The sequence below is a fragment of the Panicum virgatum genome, chromosome 3K, assembly GCF_016808335.1.
Source record: "Panicum virgatum strain AP13 chromosome 3K, P.virgatum_v5, whole genome shotgun sequence".
NCBI classification, from domain to species: Eukaryota; Viridiplantae; Streptophyta; class Magnoliopsida; order Poales; family Poaceae; genus Panicum; species Panicum virgatum.
The window spans coordinates 9,771,988-9,792,318 of NC_053138.1; the positions used below are offsets into that span (position 1 = coordinate 9,771,988).

General features: G+C 41.3%; 2 protein-coding genes across 2 annotated transcripts; both read right to left on the reverse strand.

Annotated features, from left to right (window-relative positions):
* Window positions 1–6,029: 6,029 nt before the first annotated feature.
* On the reverse strand, window positions 6,030–11,124 carry LOC120697417 (pentatricopeptide repeat-containing protein At4g35850, mitochondrial-like). The gene is made up of 13 exons (XM_039980653.1): window positions 10,989–11,124; window positions 10,754–10,895; window positions 9,696–9,858; window positions 9,534–9,599; window positions 9,316–9,413; window positions 8,387–8,504; window positions 8,097–8,309; window positions 7,845–7,930; window positions 7,467–7,557; window positions 7,105–7,170; window positions 6,937–7,014; window positions 6,683–6,784; window positions 6,030–6,467 (listed from the first exon to the last, which is right to left on the reverse strand). The coding sequence occupies exons 1-13, from the start codon at window positions 11,020–11,022 to the stop codon at window positions 6,369–6,371; spliced, it is 1,356 nt and encodes a 451-aa protein (XP_039836587.1). The 5' UTR covers window positions 11,023–11,124; the 3' UTR covers window positions 6,030–6,368.
* Window positions 11,125–12,411: 1,287 nt separating this feature from the next.
* On the reverse strand, window positions 12,412–19,246 carry LOC120697418. The gene is made up of 8 exons (XM_039980654.1): window positions 18,740–19,246; window positions 17,965–18,645; window positions 15,093–17,284; window positions 14,748–15,017; window positions 14,582–14,662; window positions 13,120–13,231; window positions 12,971–13,037; window positions 12,412–12,872 (listed from the first exon to the last, which is right to left on the reverse strand). Exons 1-8 carry the CDS (start codon window positions 18,810–18,812, stop codon window positions 12,767–12,769), a joined length of 3,582 nt encoding a protein of 1,193 aa, XP_039836588.1. The 5' UTR covers window positions 18,813–19,246; the 3' UTR covers window positions 12,412–12,766.
* Window positions 19,247–20,331: the final 1,085 nt, after the last annotated feature.

Genomic DNA, 20,331 nt, shown 5'->3' on the forward strand with positions numbered 1-20,331 from the left:
TTTCACCATTTCCTCTAGAGTCACATTTTTCTTTGTAGGTCCATTACAACCTACTGTGGTGACTCTTTTAGGAATTATTTTCCTTTTTACATGGACTTAGCCCATAGAATTCTCGTGACTTCTTCAAATGAGGTGGAATCAACCTCCATTTCTTTTCTTGGTATATTGTTTTCTATATAGGGCTGTTGTTGCTCTTTGCCAAAAGGCAATAGACTCTATAGGCTCTTGCATAACAAGACCCTTCTTTACATTATTCATCTTCTTTGAATAGCTAACAACAGGTGTTGTATACAACATCAACAAGTATGAGAAACTTATTGCTCCTGAATCATCGAAGTGGACACGCATTTCTACTTCTCTTCAAGGCTTAGGTCTCTACATACCATGCTCCCCCAGATTTTGCCATCTTTTGTAAATATGGCGTATCAGTAAATCTCTTTATTTGGGTTATCTGTTAAAAACTTTATATGTGCTCTGTAAGCACCATTTTACTATCTTTGAGGGTCGTCCAGCATAAATACTGAAATTTAGCCATTTCTTTACATAGGGGTATCAATATAGTGACCGTTGTACTCCCCCTGACTGTCACATTCGTTCTTTAATACATCATCTCTTACTTTTCAATACACATTACAGGGGAGTATCTTTCTTAAATGTCTCATATTTCTCCCCCTCGAAATGTGGCTTGAACTTTTCTGCCACAATTTCGAAAACTATTCACAACTTTTGTAAATGAGGAAACTTTAATTACTTACTTCATCCACATGATTACGTCATGCAGAAAAAAGTAATTCTTAATTCGTATGGGAGTACCTTTTACTCATTTCACTTTAAGAACTCAACAGAGTCCTTTATTTCATATGACAGTTTTTTTCTTATTTCACTTTAAGGACTCAACATAGTCCTTTATTTAAGACCTTTTGCAAGTAACGCTCGCATACCATTCTTATCTTGAGGTTCGTATGTAACTTTTCATTCTTATTAAACTCATCGAGTGCTTAATCACTGTGACACAATAGAAGTGCCCGATCAATTCTAGAATAGCAAAAATACTCCAAACTTTTCTCCCAGTGTGGGATAAACCAGCACTTTAGTCATCACAACTTTTCTCCCGCCATGCAGGATTAGCACTATGCCAACTTTACCTCGTCATGCGGGTATTGTTTCATACTTTTTCCAGACATAAATGTCAGGATTGACTCATATCAAATTCAGAAATAAATCTGAATATTCCATAACACACATGCTTAATTCGATGTTGGTCAAATTAAACATGTATGACTTATCACAATTATGAATGAACTCAAAATGAATTCTTCTTGATAGAGAGTACATAAGAGACATTTCTCAAAACTATCTCTTATTGCTCTATCTTCTTTTGTTGGATCAACATTCATAAGTACTTTTCTTTTCAAGTCATTCTTTAAAGAGAATACACTTTCTCATGCGATGGTCTTCTTTCTTTCTGAGTCATAGGTACTCAGTTCATTTTCTTTTGTCCCTTCAAGAAGGACTACATGCAAATCTTAGTCTCAAAAGACAATAGTCAATACTTTAAATTCTATATTCTATATCACCATTGGGCAGAAATAGAATAAAACATCTTTCTTTTACATTAATTCCATATCACCGTTGGGCAGAAACGAAATTAACGTGTGAAAAACTCAATTAACTTTAAACCATATATATTTGCTCCTCAAAATCAAATCCTCCCGTTGGTTCGAATTTAATTAGAGGATAATCAACTTTATTGCAGGGTAAACTAGAAAAAAAACACATTTCTCTAGTTTAGGAGCAGTGCCTTATCTATTCTCTGAAAAAAGGTACTTTGATGCAATATTTACCAAAAGACTTTAAACTTTAAGGTATGACTCATAAGGCAAATTATAATATTGTTATCATCAATGTTGGTCAAAAAATAACAATGCCATAATTAACTTTAATTTTCTCTCCTTTGAGAAATATCTTTACAATTCTAGTAATGCTCAACTTTGAGACTTCATGGCAAAAATCAACTTTTACTTTAAATAGCGGAAGCTTTTCTGTCTTTTACCCACAGGTAAAACTCATTTAAGACTTTTCGACCATTTTCCAATTAAATCTTCTCGTTGGTTCCGACTTAATTGAAAGATAGTAATAGTATAACAGCGGAAATCCTTTTTTTTCTTTATGGCAGTGGAAAACTTTTCTTTCTTTTTAGAAATATTACTTTATGCTCATTTTCTCTCTAAACAATTTATCTCGTTGGTTCAAAATTGAATAGAGATAAAACTATACAAAACTTACTCAAAGTAAGTTCTTTAATCATGCTCTCAAAAATAATTCTCCGTTGATTTCAATTAAAATTAAGAGCAATAACTTTTAAACTTTGCAACGGAAATATGAAAAAAAATTATGTTCTATATTCAGAAGTATTACTGTACATTTTCTCTCTAAACAAGATACACGTTGGTGTAAAATTGAATAGAAATCAAATTCATCAAAATGGCCTCTGAATATTGAGAAATTTACTCTTTCTTTTACTGTCCACTCGGCCCGGTCAAGGAAAATGGCCCAAGGCCCACGTTCGCGCGGCGCGCTCCCTGACCCAGGCCACAACCTGGGCCTGGGCTGGAAACCGGCCCGCGCTCCGCACCCTCCTGGGCCAAATCCGGCCCAAAAGGCGATGTGGCGGCGCTGGCCGTCAGATCCGATCTGACGGCTCTCCGTCGATATCGGCCGATCAAAACCGGCGGCTGCCGCTCACCTGCGTAACCCTAGCTCCATTCTGTGTCTTTCCCTTCTCTTTCTTCACCCGAGCGGCGGCCGGCCGCCGGCCTCAGCTCGGCTCGGTGCGATGGCGCCACCAGCAGCTCTCTCGCCGGCGCGCCGCCAGGTCCGGCCACCGGTCCAGGGCCGGTAACCTTGGATCGAGCCTCTCTATCTTCCCTCCTTTCCTTTTTTCGCGCTCGAATGGAGCGGCGGCGGCCCATGGGTGGCCGAGCAGATGGCGGCGCCACTCGCCGGACCCCTCGCCGGTGCGCGCGCTCACCCAGGGGTGGACGCGCCGCCGTCGAGCGGTCTAGCAGCGGTGCCCAGTGTGCGCCACCGCGACGAGGCAGTGCGCCGGAGAGCCCTAGTGGTGCCCGGACTTCTTTCCCGCCCAGTGGTATTGGCGCGCCGACGAGGCAGCGCCTCTGACCGGCTTCGAGTGCAGCCCCTTTATCCCCTAGGGTTAGGGTTATACTTTTGTTCTTCAGATTCGAATCGAATCGAAATCCTTTGTTTCTTTCCTTTTGATTCGAGATCGAATCCACTCTTTTGGTCTCTGATATGAGATCCAATTTCATTTTCTTTCTTTCGTTCTTTTGATTTCTGATCGAAAACATTTCTTTTCGATCCCCAAAACTAGATCCACTCCGTAGAGCAGCTCTTGATACCATTGTTAGATTCTGTGGATCGTCTAGGTGTGGATCAGTCGGGTAAACAACTTTTTGTTGGGGAAAATACCTTGCTCGTGTCCTCTGTGACCTCCACGTCGCGTCGCCGTCGAAGAACGCAGGGGTGGAGGAGTCGCGGAGCAGTGACGGCGGCTACCTGACGACGGCGTGGTGCAGAGGTGGCAGAGGCGCGGTGCAGTGACGGCTAGTGGTGACGGCGAGCCGGTGGCGCTTCCCGTCGCTCTCAGCCCTCCTCTATCGATCGGTCTAGGGTATTTGAGGTGGGGAACAGTGGCGGCGGCGAACCTTGTATACATAGCCGTCAGTCCCCACCTCCTCTTTATAGGGCTGCGTGACGGGGGCCCACCAGCCTCTTCTTGGGCTGGGCCCCGATCAGGGCGCTAGGTCAAGAGATTAGTTGGCCGTTGGGCCAATTGGTGGAGATTAATTCCAACATGATCATATAAAGCTCTGCTCAATGAAGCATTATCAGGTCCATCTCTGCACATGTATAGTAATCGTCAAATTAGTAGACAACATATCCTCACTCTGACAGTCTGACGACGAGAGAGGTGGCGACCATTGATCACCGTCCTCGATCCACGCGTCAGCCTCTGACGGCGAGTAGATGTAGCCTGTAGGCATACGATATGACGCCCACGAAGACGACGCTCATCAAGTGTCCGTGGTAGCAGTCGAGGTGGTCAGTGCATGGCCACCCGTGGAGGCGTCCCAGAATCCGGTCTAGCCCTAGCTTTCTCAGCGACGATGCAACACGGGTACGTGCGATGGAGCTCACGTAATTCATCAGCATATTTAAGCAGAGAGGAGCATCTCTTTCGACGAGTTCAAATGCACCTCGTCATCAAGCATCCATACAAATTAAAAGTCCCAACCTATAATGGAAACAAGCTGTTTCTTGATGGTAGAACCGTTTTTAAAAGTTTTTTTATATTAATAAAAAGTTTGTTTTTGGAACTATTTGACGAGCTACCACGTGTTCATCTTTTTTTTTTGTGTTGACAATCCTACCACTTGTTCAGTTGTTCATCTTTACTTATCTGAATTGTTCGATCTCTAGAATGAGTTTTCGTTCCCATTTGCCAAACAAGGCCGAAAATGGGTTGAGCATTTTGAGCATCTTGGGCCGGCCTGTTCGTCTCTACCATAAATGGATTTGGAATACACAACAGGTCCAGCCCATTCTAACTTTCTAAGTATTTGGCGGTGCGGTGTGAAATATCCTCACCTAACTATTTCAAGTCATCCCCCTAAAAAAACACTATTTCAAGTCAAAATAACTGCGTACACCCTAAAAAAATCTCTAAATACTCCACATTAGAGGTATCACCTTCATCCAATCATCGTCCGTCAAGCGGTTACCGAATGATTTACGCAATCAACAGGTTCCCTGAACATTCCACATCACATCTTTTCGATCATGGAAAATAGCATCCATGTTGAAATATAAAGTTACCTTTATTGAACAGAAGTACATGGAGTGAAAGTGTCAAAAGAATGGCGTGCAGCTTAGCTCCGCAACAACAAGCCTCACAGATAAAAGAAAAAAATTACTTAACTCATCTAGGGTCAAGATGGGAATGTGCCGGCCCGGACCTGGCCCTATGGCCTCATGGCCAATTTGTGAGGCCACGGACCAACCCAATCTATTACCTATATATGGCCTCGTTGACCCAATGGGTATAATGGGTCGACCCATTCAGACATAACATATAGTATAAATGGAGTTATATGTGCATACAACAATCAATCAGTGTAAATAAGAGCTAGGTAGAGTGCAAAATTATGAAAACTAATATAGTATCATCTAGTGCTAGCTGAAAACTCTACAAACAACAATATTTCCAAAGTTGTGATAATGTCATGAACCGAATCATGTGATGCTGAGTATTAGCTGCACAAAACCAGTAGATGAATTTTTTGGAACTAGTGCACTAGCAAGCTAGCTAGGATAGGACAAAGGTGAAGTGGGATTAGATCATCAGAATGTTAGATCTAGTGCGGGCTTGCTAGTATACCAACTGTCTTGATACCTACTATGGCCAGGTAAGTTGTGTGTCCAGGAGGAAGAAGAAGAATCGTTCTCCGCAGTTATCCGGTGGCCAGCTGCTGCTTTGCACTTGGGGTTAGCTAGGTAGGGCATGTAAAGATCTGGTTCTGGTTCAATCACCATATAGGATACCCACGGGAGAATAACAAATATGGAGCGCGCCATGAAGATTCATGGCCGCCGGATGACAGCGAGACGCACCGAGATGCCGCCGCGGCGGCTAGCTTGCTCGCCTCCATATTTGTCTCTCTCGCATGCGTCAGATAGAACTAGAGATCAGGTGAGATGGTAGAATAGAACTAGGGATTAAGTGGGATGATAGAGTTGTTTTGGGTCGACCCATCCGGCCCATTGGGTCGGTAGACACCGGCTTCTATGGACTCTTATCAGACTTGAGGCCGGCCCATATGGCCCATTGGCCTTGCTTTTATGGGTCGGGTCAACTACCCAATGGGTCGACCCGGCCCGTTCCCATCTTGAATCTAGGGTAGATCCTATTAATAAATCATCCATCAAAATAACATAGCAATCTGTCACGCTATGAACTCTCCGAATCACAAACTTTGATAAATGGTCCTCAGACAACGGTAGGCAACATGGGTAGATTGAAGTTCAAATCAAAATTCTGAGAATTTGAGTTTAGGCTTGGCAGGTGAAAAATGTCTTGACAAATCCTGAAAATAACCTACTTCTATTTCTGGTTATTCAGCTTCCACCTGCTGTTCCCTTCATATGCCTTATGGTTCACGGTCTTTCTTTAAGTGATCCTAATAGAGTTCTTTGGTTTTATGGAGTGTAAACATTACTTTGCATCCACATGTCTTGTGAAGACAAATTCCTTCTTGCATCGACTCAAGGACATGAGCATTGTTTCTGTGTTACTGAATGTTTCTTCTTGGACCAAATCGGACATTCAGGTTGTCCAAAACACGGGTAACGTTGAGAAGTCGTGGATCATCAGCAGGAATTTCTCGTTCCTGAATTTGAAAAACACGAATAGAGTTGGAATCATGAACCAGGCATGCCAGTCAAGTTTTTATTCTCAAGACTTAACACCAATGTGCTGTGATGCTTACTAGAGATAGCAGACAATTTAGTAAGAGGATACATGGAATGTAAGAGGATACATAGATGCATCCAAGGTGAAGGTGTACTGACAACTGAGCCACAAGTTCGAAACGCTGAAGCTTACCTTCAAACCCTTGTGGTATGCTTCAACAGCAGGAAGTGATGGAGTGATATTACGGCTTTGCAGGTAATCCCAGACATAATTCGCTGTTGTATATCCACCAGTCTGAATATATTTATAAGATTTAACTTCAGTCACTTGACTATTTCTGTCAAGCAATTTCTGGTTTGCACTCATTTCAAAACGGTGACACTAGTATTCAAATAATTCATGTATTCATGTTTGGTACTCGAAGGGCAGTGGTTGGTTGTGATTACCTTTTCACCGGCAGCTGCGATTAGGAGATCACTTCCCATCCTCGGATTCAAGAAGAAATTTCTTGAAACCATTTTCTCCTGAAAAATATCATTCATGTAAAATTTCAATATCTTGAAGCCAGCCAAACTATAGAATGAAACTGAGATTCCAAAAGAACAGAAAATTACTAGGGTTTCTTGAGCAACTTGCATTCCTCTTGGAGTGTGCCCAATCATAGCTCCCTCAGCAAGTGTCTGCATGCCATTGATGCATAGAGTATTAGAGTTCAAACAATCACATGCAGGAACACATAATGCGAAATAAGATTGACAGACTTCAAACTGACAGAAGTGGTTATTTTGTTATAACTCCAAGTAGTTAATCAGCTCTATCATACAAATATACTATTCAGAGAGAAAAGATATCCAGTTTTGTGCATCTGGCTTCTATAAATAACTTCACAAATTTTCATAAATTGATAGATGACAAGCCTGGCTAAGTTTTTCAAATTTCTTAATGAACAGATTTGTTATCACTTAGTGTAACTCACCGCATACAACTCTGCAGCTGGGAATCTTGAACTGGTATATTCTTCAAACATCTTAATAGCAGAATCAATATCTCCACAACGCAGATAACACCTTTTTCAATTTAGGCACGCAAAATTAACAAATAGAATCACAAGTGAGAAAGCATGATAATAGGAAGTTATAGAACCAGGATTAGCATGACAAACAATAGTCACTTGCAGTATAATGGTTGTAATTATTATTTACAATAATAAGACCTCACTTGTACATATTTATAAACTGAGCATATGTATACCAGTAAAGTTCCTAACAACCATTCAATACACATATCATCAGATAATACTGTTCAGCATGCTTCAAGAAAACAGTAAAATCTAGAATACAATATAGAATACTACCTCATAGCTTGCATCACTATAAAGGCATCATAAGTAGATCCATCTCTATTATCTTTATTGAACATTTCAAGAAGTGCTTCAAGCGTCTGCAAGATTTTCAAGTAAATAAAATTTCAGAGAAGCTGACCTCACTACCTTGGTGACTCCGAAGACATACTAGGTGTAGAAAAGGTAACAAAGTTATGATCATGCCAATTAGGCATGGCCAACGTGTAGTAAAACAAATGGTAATGCGAAGGCAAAATAGCATACCTCTTTGCTCCGCAGTTCGGCACAAGCATGGATTGCAACATGATAAACTGTGAACTGCTTAAGGACAAATCCTCCTCGTCTATTTACATATTCTGCTGTTGGTAGATTGTACAGCTCCTCCTCTGAAACATTCATCATTACATTCTCAGCATTGTCCTTTGATACTCTTTCAACATATTTCCAACCTTTTGACTGCTCGACAAAGTCAAGAATCTGCTTGAAAGAGAACTAAGTTACAGCACACTAAGATTAGGTTAAATACAAGCTTACATGTGTCAAGTATGATGTACCTTTGCCATAGTCTCCTCGGTGGTTGGTGTCTTGTTTTTGAATGCAGTTATCAGTCCAGCATAACAGTACTTGTTTAATCCAAGACCAGCAGCACTCATATCACTAACTATTGCATAACTATCAAAACAAATTATTGTTATTGGTTTCTCACGTAAGCAAGTAAACATGTAAATTGGAAGGAGTAGACAGCTGATGGTAAATTTTTCCAAAAGAAAACTGCTCTTATTAATCGCAATGTAATCTCTTAAGCAAAACTGCTCACATGCTTTCTATCTTTTAGTAGTATGTCTGTACAGCTAATGGCGCATGTGGTTGGGTAGGGCTTGTATTCTAAAACCTTTTTTTCTCTCATTAATGCAAAATGATATGAAGCCTACATCTTCACGGGGGACGGGATGCCGCATGCTAAAGAGATAACCTAGGCACTGATAGAATAAATGTCTTCTGAAAACATCTTCAGAATAATACAACTAATAATCTAACCAGGCAACTATGCACCCTAGAGTCTAAAGACTCCAACCTGGATGTATCAGCATGAAAGTACCAGCAAGTTTCATTACCGTAAGCCTTCAAATCTGTGAAACCAGTACTTACATATCTTATATTCTCAACTGATAGCTAACTGTATGATGCTATAATATTTTTTGCAACTCCAAGTATATTCACCTATAGGCTATAGCAGTTAGCAGTTTGGATGAAGCTTTACAAAACAAAACACAAAGAATAAGCATAACTCATGTCTGCTATGCCTTGATTAATATGTTTTGCTAGTTTGTATTTGATTTGGTAATATACTTCAAGTCATTGTGCTAAGTGCGGTCAACAGCCACAAATGGAACAAGTGATACCATATTTCATAGTCAACTATTGCAGCATTCCAATTTCCAACAGTTTGAGCAAATAAATACTGTAAAGTAGGGTGCCTTACACTTGATCAGTTCGCCCTGTTGCTGCAAGTGCATTCAACAGACAAATGTAGGTTTCTCCTTTCAACTTAACGCCATGTGCCTTCATTTCTTCTAAAAGCTTTGTTACATGTAGAAAAACAGGAGCATACATGAGCATAGAGAACAAAAGACAGGCAGTCCAAGTATAAGGTACCATGATGAATAAACTCAGCATTCAGGTACACAGAAAATAACCAACCATGATTGCTGCATCTGGGTTCTTGCATTTTCCACAAGTGGAGATCAAGAAGTTGTAAATGTTAACCTGTTTTTCTGAAGAACATCAGACAAAGATCTCCAAAAAGGCAAAAAGGAACTTCAGAGAGATATAGAATAAATTCAAAGAAATCAGTGGTCTAACATCAGGCTGCAAGCCCATTTCTTTCATCTGATCACGGAAGTAGAGAGCATCTTGTAGTCTGCTGCCTTTCATGGTACCCACTATGAGTGTGTGGAATGTGTCCCGCACAGGTTGGACGCAGTCAAGCATCATGTCATCATAAGCATCGCGCAGAAGATAGGGCCTAAAAACAATGAGTGCAATTTTTACACTTTGAAATATACATGCTTAGTAAACAGAGGTTTCTAGCAAGATATCATCCTACCAAAACAGAAATTCAAGGTAGGCGTTGGCACACAGAAAAATGACAAAACCATAGTACATAAAGTAGTTTGCTTAAAGCTATCTGAAAACAACTATAAGAAAATGGCAGGCATGCAAATTATTAAATAACCTGAAGCCTGAAGAGCTAAGAACTGAATAGGATTACTTTAGATTCTAACTGAAAATACTTGTAAAAATATCAGGGATATAAGGCAATTGCATATTTTTCATCGGCATGTACAAAATATAGGAGGCTGTCCAAACAGGCATGGAGATCTATGATATCAAAATAGTGCATCTGCACAACAAAATCGAGAAATATAGAAGCTAACAGGCGTGCCCCCCTGTTTTCAACCAACTTGATAGTGCAAACATGTGTACTAGAACCTGAAATCATATAGTGCTTAAACCATTTGGGGGTAACTGTGGCGATCCTTTTCTTTTTCTTTAGAGGGGTATCATGGCAGTATATAGGTGACCAGGCTCACTGACATGGTGCAAGGATGGCCACGCCACTAAAAAAGAAGGTTTCCCGAGCCAACATTGAGAATATCCCTGAATGAAACAATACACAGGTCTGCAGCTGCAGAATAGGGCGCACATTTTTCACATGGCCATCAATCCAACATTAACAACACCCACGGTTACAGTGAACAGTTGAATCAGCAAAGCATGGTCACATCCACGGTACACTGTCAACGCAATAGCATAATCTAGACCAAATCATCTCAAGAAAAAACGCCCATGCTCGGCAATGCGTCGAACAGTTGGCGCGCAACTGGAATGCCAAGAACCGAAAGCCAACATTTCCTTGCCTGCGCTGGGCAACGAGGGACCCCATGACCGTGTTGTACTCGGAGGCGTTCTCCGCGTAGTTCCGGCGCTGGTACTCCTCCGTGGACGTCGCCGCGCCGCGCCGCGCAGCGAACGACGCCGCCGCCGCATGGCGCAGCCGCCCTGCACCGCCAGTACCCAGAGGTTAGCCCAGAGATCTTGGAACACCGGGTACGAAGAGATCCCCGAAGGAAATGCGAGGGGGAGGAGAGAGACCCTGGAGCAGGAGAGAGTTCTTGAGGAGAGCCATGGCGACGACGGTGCGGAGGAGGCGGTGGTGGCGCTGCTGAGGGGGTACACGAAAAGGAAGAAGGGTTTAAAGGCTGCGCTTCACTTCGAGCGACCATCCGCCGTCGGATCGAGGCTTGGACGGTTAGGACTGAGTGGGCCGTCACTCCTATAGGCCATCGGAGACTTGACTTTTACGGCCCAAGTAGAGATTTGGGCCCAGGGTCTATAGCCGGTTCCAAGAAGCTCAAATCCGTTCCTCTCAAAAAAAAAAAGCTCAAATCGGTTTGAATCCCAATATTTTAGAATTTAACGTGTTATGCTTTTAGTGACAGACGATATTCCCATCGATAGCGAAACTCAATCTTTCGAATATGCTCCTAGGAGTAGGATTTGCATATGTGTGTTTACAGAATGTTTACAGGGAGAGTGTACGTGCGTGCGTTGTGAGCATAAGGTGTACTGTGTAATCTAAAAAAACATATCTACACAATGGGAAAAAACAGATTTTATCTACAGATTCACAATGTAGTTCACAATTGGCAGGGAAAAGAACGAATTATAGTCATGCCTACTAATTGATCGTAAAGCACAAGGATAAAAAGGGTGCAAACTATGAAAAAGAACCAGTTCATCCGAATTCCAAAATAAGCTTCATTGACCAACTGTCCCTGAAACCGCCATCAACGAGTTCTCATGGCAGCAGCAAAACGGGTCATTAAAACCAAAGTTGCCATAAATTAACTCTGACGAACAGCCCTGAAACTGAAACCCTTCATCTAGGACAGAAACCAGTGCAACAGTAGCATCATTTTCTTATTACTAGTATTACATAAACTACCTACGAGTGTCAGCCTGCCAGTCATCTTGTTTTCCATCTAGGGCCGTGTTTAGTTAAAAAATCAAAATTCCAAAAAAAAATTCCGGCATCTGCATGGAGACTTAAATCTAGACGAAATAAAAAACGCATTGCGACTGCTGTCTGTAAATGGCGAAACGAATCTAATAAACCTAATTAGGCCGTAACTAGATGCTAAATTGCTACAGTAATGCTACAGTAAATAACCTCTAATGACTGAATAATTAGGCTCATTAAATTCGTCTCGCGATTTACAGACGAGTTCTGTAATTATTTTTGTGATTAGTCTACGTTTAGTACTTCAAATGTAGAAAGATGCATTTTCAAAAACTTTACAACGCGCAACTAAACACGGCCTAGATCAAGATCTGCAAAATATACGAGTAAGATTGACAAGTCATCCAGATTAACAGTTCTCTGGTAAATTAAGCAGATACAGCTTTATAAATCTTCATAATGAACATGCACAACAGATGGCGCAAACCGTTCGTCGCCGGCAAGGGACTTCAGCCAACAGTCTAGACATGGCACCAACCCGCCACTCAATGCATGTGAAAATATGTTTATTTCATCTAACAAATTCGGCCTTTAACACAGTTTCATAACCAATTTATCGTCAGATAAACAGATTGTCAGAAGCGTCAGGGGAAAAAAAGGCTACAACACATATGAACACCTACATTACAAATTTACAGACGAGCAAAACAGAACACCAGGCCTGCATTACGCGATCGGCGCATGGGCATATGCATTTGTGGTACATTTACAGTGGTTTAGAGCTGGAGAGGCTAGGGGATGAGCAAACATAGTTTATAACATACATTTACACTGGTCTTGAGACGAAGAGGCTGGGGAAGCAGGAGCATAATTTAGCTGAAAAAAATCATCTGCGCCGCCCATCTTCTCCTTAGCTACGGGGACGCTTGGGTACAGGTACAAACCGGTCTTGGACTTTATCTTTCAACCACCTCGACGAGCGGGTCTGTTTGACTCGGTCCGTGAAGAGGCGGTGCCTGAGCAAACATCATCAGGTAAGAATGTTAATCTACGGAGGAAAAGTAATGGAGAGAATGCCTGTTTCAATGGTTTTAAAAAGCTTAGGTTTGTTCACCTTTCGTACTCCAGCTTCTGGATGACTATACCATTTAGTAGAAGCTCCGTGCTGAAAATGATTGCACCTAGGATACTCATGTATGTTAGCTGACTGCCGAGATTCTCAGATGGAAATAGTATGCAAAGTATGCTGTAAGTGATTCTGACCTTTCTCAAGCAAGGGTGTGCAAGTTTCGTAATCTTCTTCACATGAGATAACCAGTAGGTCATCAGGTACTTCCTTTTCCTTCATTATAGATCGTCCTACCCTCTCTAGTGGCTGTAAAACAAAAACAAAAGTTATGCATGCTGCGCTGGACAGTGATCATTGTGACAAAATCCCATCTATATGTCACATTTGGGAACAGCATATAGGTCTGCTAAGGGCATAATACAAGCTTTCACATCCCAACTCGGTTCAAGCTTCAAATGCATGTATGAGGATTGCAAAATTTGTCCCTTTACAAAGTATAAACATGAGAAGGGTTTTTTTTCAATTGCAAGAGAGCTGCGTGTCTTTTTTTTCATTAAGAAAATAGGTAAAGATTACAACACTGGCCGTCTTCTTATTAACATGGAAACAATCATTTTTGGTAGGTATGGAAAAGTCATTAGTCAAAATTTGAACCAAATCAAGCACTTCAATATATAACTCTTTCCATATTTCCACTTATGTCATGAAGGAGACACTTAAACAGTAGAACGCTGAAAAAAAAATTAAGAGATGAAACAATGGGGGGAAAAGAAATATATGCTGTAAAGAATTTTCTAAGAGAAAGACTATTTTATACATTCCACATATATGATATGAAAGTAAAGCTTTGGGGTCATTAGTGATTTGTTGATTGATGTGTTACACAAAATCAATAGATCAGTTTCACTATTCATGTATCCAGCAAGACATGACCTATTGTATCAGAGTGCCTAATACAGAGAGGGATATAACCTCTATATTTTTAATTAAAATTAAAAAAATGACTTTTCCAAGTACTCAGGGAAACTGCAAACAATGCACAAATGAGAGTGCAATAGCAATTGCCTGGTCAATACTAGTAATAAATATATTGGAAAGTGCCCTACTCAATTAGTTTATTCACATCTTTCACAAAGGGTAAAAAATTATGGGGCACCAAAACTGTACTTTAAGCAGAAGGCTGCACCATCACAAGAAACTAGTTACTAAAGTGAACTATCATGTTAAAAATGCTAAAGAAGTTCATGAGGCCAGGATGCATATCTAGAACATTTTGAACTTTAGAGCAATAAGAACAAACATGCAAATGCAATACATGAAAACATATTTCCATATATAAAGGATTAAATAAAGACTTAACTTGATAACCAGGGTTATCCTAGTTTAGTTTACTTCAAAATGGTACTGCTGATACAAATTACAGCAATGGCACTGTAAAAATATTCCACAGCAAGTATTGTTTTCCTAATAAAGAATATTTATATATATTTATAAAATAACCCAAATCATTATCCTTGACGTATTAACCAGTAACCCCCCACCCCCCTACTATTGCCTACAAAATATGAATATTCTATATCCTAGCTTATAAATAATCCAGCAACATGTAATTTAAGCACACACAAAAAATAGTTTGGGAAATAAAATATAGTTAACCTGTCCTGATGATGCTTTAACCAAGCTAGTCACCACTGCTTGACTTGGTTTCACATTCGGTGTTACAAAGACTCTTTTTCCCTGCACAAATGATTTTTCAGTTAAAAAACAATTTTTTTTATCTAGGACAGGCAGAGATGAAATAGGATTACAAAATCAGCTATACCAGCAGAAGAGGATGCTTGCAAGCTGAGGCCAGTGATATAGGCATACTGAAACCTAACTCCTTTTCTTTTCTGGCATCCCTCAGAATATACTTCCTCTCATCAATAAAACAGCTTGTTTGTCCACAATTTTCGAGCCACATTGATGTAACTACAGGCTTGCCAAGAGTTATTGCTTCTAGCATATTCCTTGTGCGGAAAAAGCTATCTGCCACAAAGTGTGTTGCATCTGCCATGGAAAACGCTTCACAAACTCCCAACCGTGCCAAGATCTACAACATAGATCGTCATGAATATACCTCATTCAAAGTGATTACTACCAGAATGTAAATAGAAATATTGTCTACCTTCTTCTGACGCTTGATCACATCATCATCCAAATGATGGCTGAATAAAATACTGACAGTGGCTATATCCTTCCTTCTTCTGGAATCTTTTCTCTGATGGTTTAGCTTTAGCAATTCTCTTGCAACAGAAGACTTTGACAAGCTTCCATTTGAGCCTTTTGATGGGTTTGCAGGACTGAAAGTGGGTGACAGTTCCTTAACCACTTTTGTAGGCGTATTCATGACACTATTTTGAACTTGAGCATTGCTTTTTGGTGTTTTGCTTGTATCATCAACATGTGAGGACTCCTTCAGTCTCTGTGCTGAGCTACTGAGATCAGAAGTTTTGCCATCATTTCTTATAGAAGAATTAAGTGTAGGAGAAGCAGCTAATGACTTCTCTATAATACTGGACAGCATAGAAGCTGATCTTCCATTGGAAGGTTCCCTCTTTGCATATTTTAGTAGATCAGAAACGCTTCTTACAAAAATCCGCCTTTTCTTGGATGGTCTTGCCACTTCTGGGGGTGTTTCATGATTTGCGGCAGTTCTAGACTTTGGCTGGACCATTGTTGTAGGTGTTCTTCGCTGTTTGGGATGTGATGGGGGATCTCTGCATGCAACATCAATTGTTGGCTCAACTTGGCGTGCTACAAGGTTCTGAACATTATTTACACTGGTACGTTGTGTGCTTCCATCCCTACTAGATTGTTGAAGCTCCTGATCTTCATTTGCACAAGTATGCTTTGTCCTTTCTTTTTCAAAATGATTCGAACCACATTCAGTTGTTCTCTCGCTAATCAACGGTTTCTCGGGATTATTGGCAATATGGTTAAATTGCACTTCCCCAACAGTGGAGCTGTCACCTGTCAGTTTCTTGCCTCCCCTCAAGTGCTTATTAGAACATAACTCGGTAAATTCAGAAGGGTCATTCCTACCACAATGTCTAGTGCGGTGAGCAACAGGTGTACCATGGTACTGGTTTTCATTAATAATTTTTTTTGAAACTTTGCTCTTCCTGGGTATAGGCTTTGTCTGCTTATGTTCCGTTTTCACTATACGTTCTGAATTTTCTTGCATCTTTTCTTTCTGAGGCTTGGTGTCGAGCTCAGTTTCTTTTCTTCTTTTGGACCGTGTTGTGACACCTTCCTGGATGCTGCTACTTCTCTTTTGAGGACAACCATTCTTTGAGTGCCTTTTAGATATTCTAGACTTCTCAGCTCTTGTATCTCTATCAAACAGTGGTTGGCCTTTAGCAGGTGAACATTGTACCAGTGCTTCCATAGCTTCAACAGCCATTTGAGTATCTGGACCAACATCAGGCACAGCTACATTATCCTTTTCCTGTTCTTCCAAAGATTTGGCATTTGATAGATCATCAAGGTCCTTGAAAAGGTTTTTCTTACTCCTGTTTCCAGAAGCCCGTTTGCTCTCCACGTCACTTTTGAGTAGTCTTGAATCTGACAAAGGAAGATTTCCAAACTTCCCAGGTAGTTTGGAACTTATTTTGTTATTCGATTCACCTATTTTATTTTCTCCCCATGATTTTTTTGTGGAGGAATTCTTTGCCCTGGTAGAATGACTCTTTTGTTTTCCTCTACCAACTGGTCTCTGCAATAATATGTCTTTGTTTTTACTGAAAAAATCACCTCCACCGGCATCTTCACGGCTATCCACCCACTCAAATATTTCTGCCTTCCCATTGGAACTTCTACCAAGGTCAACCTTCTCAGCCAACAATAAAGTCCCTCTCTTACTTACACGTGGCTTTGCTACTTCCAGTTTAATTGGGGTTGTTTCTTGAGATGATAATCCACCATTAATTGAAATCAACCTATCCACAACATCAAAAGCATTTGCCTGGGACAGATCACCAGGCTCCTGTGATCCAATATAGCTTAATCCAGCAAAACATCTGCTGTTGCTTTCACCGTCTTCAGCTGTCATGTCAGCAAAAAGCTTTTTCGCTGTTGAGCACTTATCTCTGCTTTTAGTTTCGTCTTTATCATGGTTCTGTATATAACCCCCACCAAAGGAGGCGCTACAAGAAATAGATTCATCTACAATTTTCGGGAGGGGCTGTATTGCAGTTGATGATGCATTTTGTTTCCCTTGGTGCATAACATTCACAGACATTGTGTCCCGAGCTCCAGAAACTCCGCATGTTCGTACAGACGCAACGCGAATGGAAGGCAATTTCATCCGAATGTGACCTAGATGGTGCACATATGATGACATAAGAAAAAGAATTTAAGTTAACAATAAAAAGTCAGATTAAGTCTAGGGAACAAAGCTTTTTTATAGAAACAAGGGTAGTTATAAAATAAGAATCATGTGCAATTCTTCATGATGTTAAAACTGTTGATACAGAAAATTTTTACCATTTCAGAATATTATTTCCCATTACGTGCCATTGAGTAAAACAAATAAAGAATTAGTAACTAAAATTGCCCCCACGGTGAATACGTAAAGTTTAATCACCATCAGGGTAAACAGAGAGAAGTAGCCAAAATGTAATAACAATCTCAACAAAAGCACCTCTACCTCTAAAGCCATAAGGGACTACATATTGTTATTGTCCAGTGTCCAACTAAGCACAATTCTATTATCTGATAAAACTATGATAGACAAGTTCTGATTTTAAAATAAGGGACAGATGGTCTATAGACTGCTGGACCACATGATACTTTATTTACACGTCTCAGTGGGAAACTGGTAAAAACTACAGGGTGTGGAAAACTGATAAAAACTACAGGGTGCTTTCAGTAAGCACCGCACTAAATTTCATAGAATTATCTCTGTGAAGTGTGAACTGTTACGCTTAAAACAGATACATTGTTAAGTTGTGTGACATAGATAGGAATAGTAGCGTACTGAGTAGCTGGTAACTAACCTGAACCTGTGTCGCCCTCCTCATCTGTTGAAGCATCAGATTCTACTAAATTTGTGTTGCCACCAAGCTTTTCAACCTCTCCATTCAACCCCTCAATACTTCTTCCCATTCCTAAATCCACATCCCTTTTATCCATTCCTGATTTCACGTCCCTCTCATCACCAGACAAGCTCTCATTGTCACTCAGTACTTGAGTTCTGTCATTCAACTCATCATCACCTATCTCTTCATCAGAGTATTCAACCAACTGGGTCTTGCCCCACTCATTGACACCCAGTTGATCACTGCCATTTACTCCATCCTCCTCGTCCTCAGAATCCTCAACCAACTGGGTCTCAACCATGCTACCAACACCATTGTTCACTTCATCAACCTCACATTCTTCATCCAACTGGGTCCTATTGCAATTGTGGGCATTATCCTCCGCACCACTGTCATCATCGCCCTCTTCCCCATTTTCCAACTCCACCTCCAGCTGCATCTTCACTTGGTCACTGTCATCACTGCCATCCTCCTCGCCACTCTCCACCAACTGCGTGTCGGCCCAATCGCCAGCCACATCATCTTTGTCCTCCTCCTCCTCCAACCCATCCTCTAGCTGGGTCTCAGACTGCGTTTCGTCATATAGAGCACCATTATCTTCCCCGCTCTGTGTCGCATCGCTGTCACTCGTCGGAGAACCTAACCACAAGGCAGTACATCCAGTAAGCAAATCAGCACCTTGGCGCCAATTTTTGGAACAAACAGAAGCAATGATCAAACAAGTCGCGCTCACCTAACGGAGGCCTCCCGCCGTCCAGGACTTCGGTGTCCCCGCCGCCGCCATTACCGGCCTTGCCGCCCATCATAGCAGGTGGCAGGAGCGGACCAAGTATTGGGGGTGCGGATTCAACCGGATCCCCACAATATTCGGACGATGAACAGCGCCGTCACCTCGGCAAGATTATCTTGGCCCCCGAGGGAGAGGAACCCAATCCAACTGACCAGATTGGGTCGGAGCCGTACGGCACCACCACTCCGCGCACAAATCCGAGAAAAGGGAAATCGCCTCCTAGAACAATCCGTCCGGAAACAGTACAGAGCGGGGAAGAGGAAGAGGAAGATGGGGGAGGCGCCTCTCGGGAGGGGACGCCAGTGGGGGGAAATGCCTGATTTCCTGTCCGCGAGTTCGCCGGTGGGGGAAACGCCTGATTTCCTGTCCGCGAGTTCGCCGGCGGCGATGCGGCGCGCGGGGCGGATCGTGGCGGCGGGAAAAGAGGGAGGGAGTTTTTTTTTTTTTGAAGTCAAAGAGGGAGGGAGTTGGGGGGGAGCGCGCGGGGGATAGGAACGGAAAGGGAAAAAGAAAAACCCAAACCCTGGAGCGGCCATTCCGGTCGCCGGTTCGAGTTTCCCAGGGAAGAAACCGGCCGGCTCGGCCGGGTTCGCGGGACCGTCTTGGAAGCAAATCAGGCCGTCAGGTTTTCCATGTATCCGTAGTTCCGTTGGGTTCTGATTGGAATTCGGATATTATATTATGCCATTTTGAATGGCATGATTTAGTAGCCAGAGCTTACCGTTTGGATTCAATAAAGAAAATAAAAAATTAGTGGAATTCCATTCCAAAGGAATATATGATGAGGTTTGGCAAGTACTCATGTCACGGTCACGGGGTCCTTTTTTTTAATGATAGAACAAAATAGTGCACCTCAGCATTAAATACAGATATTTCTTACAATAGCTGTGCTTAACCGGGAGCGCGGGGCGTGTGTGAGGTGAAGAACTAGTATATAGCGGATATGCGCAAAAGGCTAATTTTAATAAAGAAACGAGTCCATGCTATCCTCTTCCCAAGTGCTACACTGTGTTTCTGCCTCGATATTATGGATTATTACAAAAGAATAATTAGCCAAAAATACAAACCCGCGTCAAGTTATTGACTTAGAACTTGATATTGCAGTCCATGTGCAACTTTTATTTAGTAAGACGAAAACGCGAATTTTTTTAAAAAGGCTAAGGTATCTTGCCTAGCTCTTCACATTTCCTATAGCAGTTTATTGTCTATAACTCAACACGGGTTTGTATTTTTAGCTAATTATTCTTTTGTAATAATCTATATCGAGGCACAAACACAGTGTACCAATTATGCATTCTAGTACCAGTGTACCACTTATTACACAAACTTTTTTGAAATGCGTTACATTTAGCAACAAAAAAAAATCACCATAACATTTTGCTGAGAAAAAGGACATATTTCAAACTTTGAGTGATGTTTTTTTTCAAAAGAAACCCCTTTCCTCCTTGGTGCAAAAAGAAAAAAAATAAAGTGGCCTGATGACCTTGAGGGGCTTTGTGGTGTTAATTTTTTAAAAATCACACAATACAACTCAT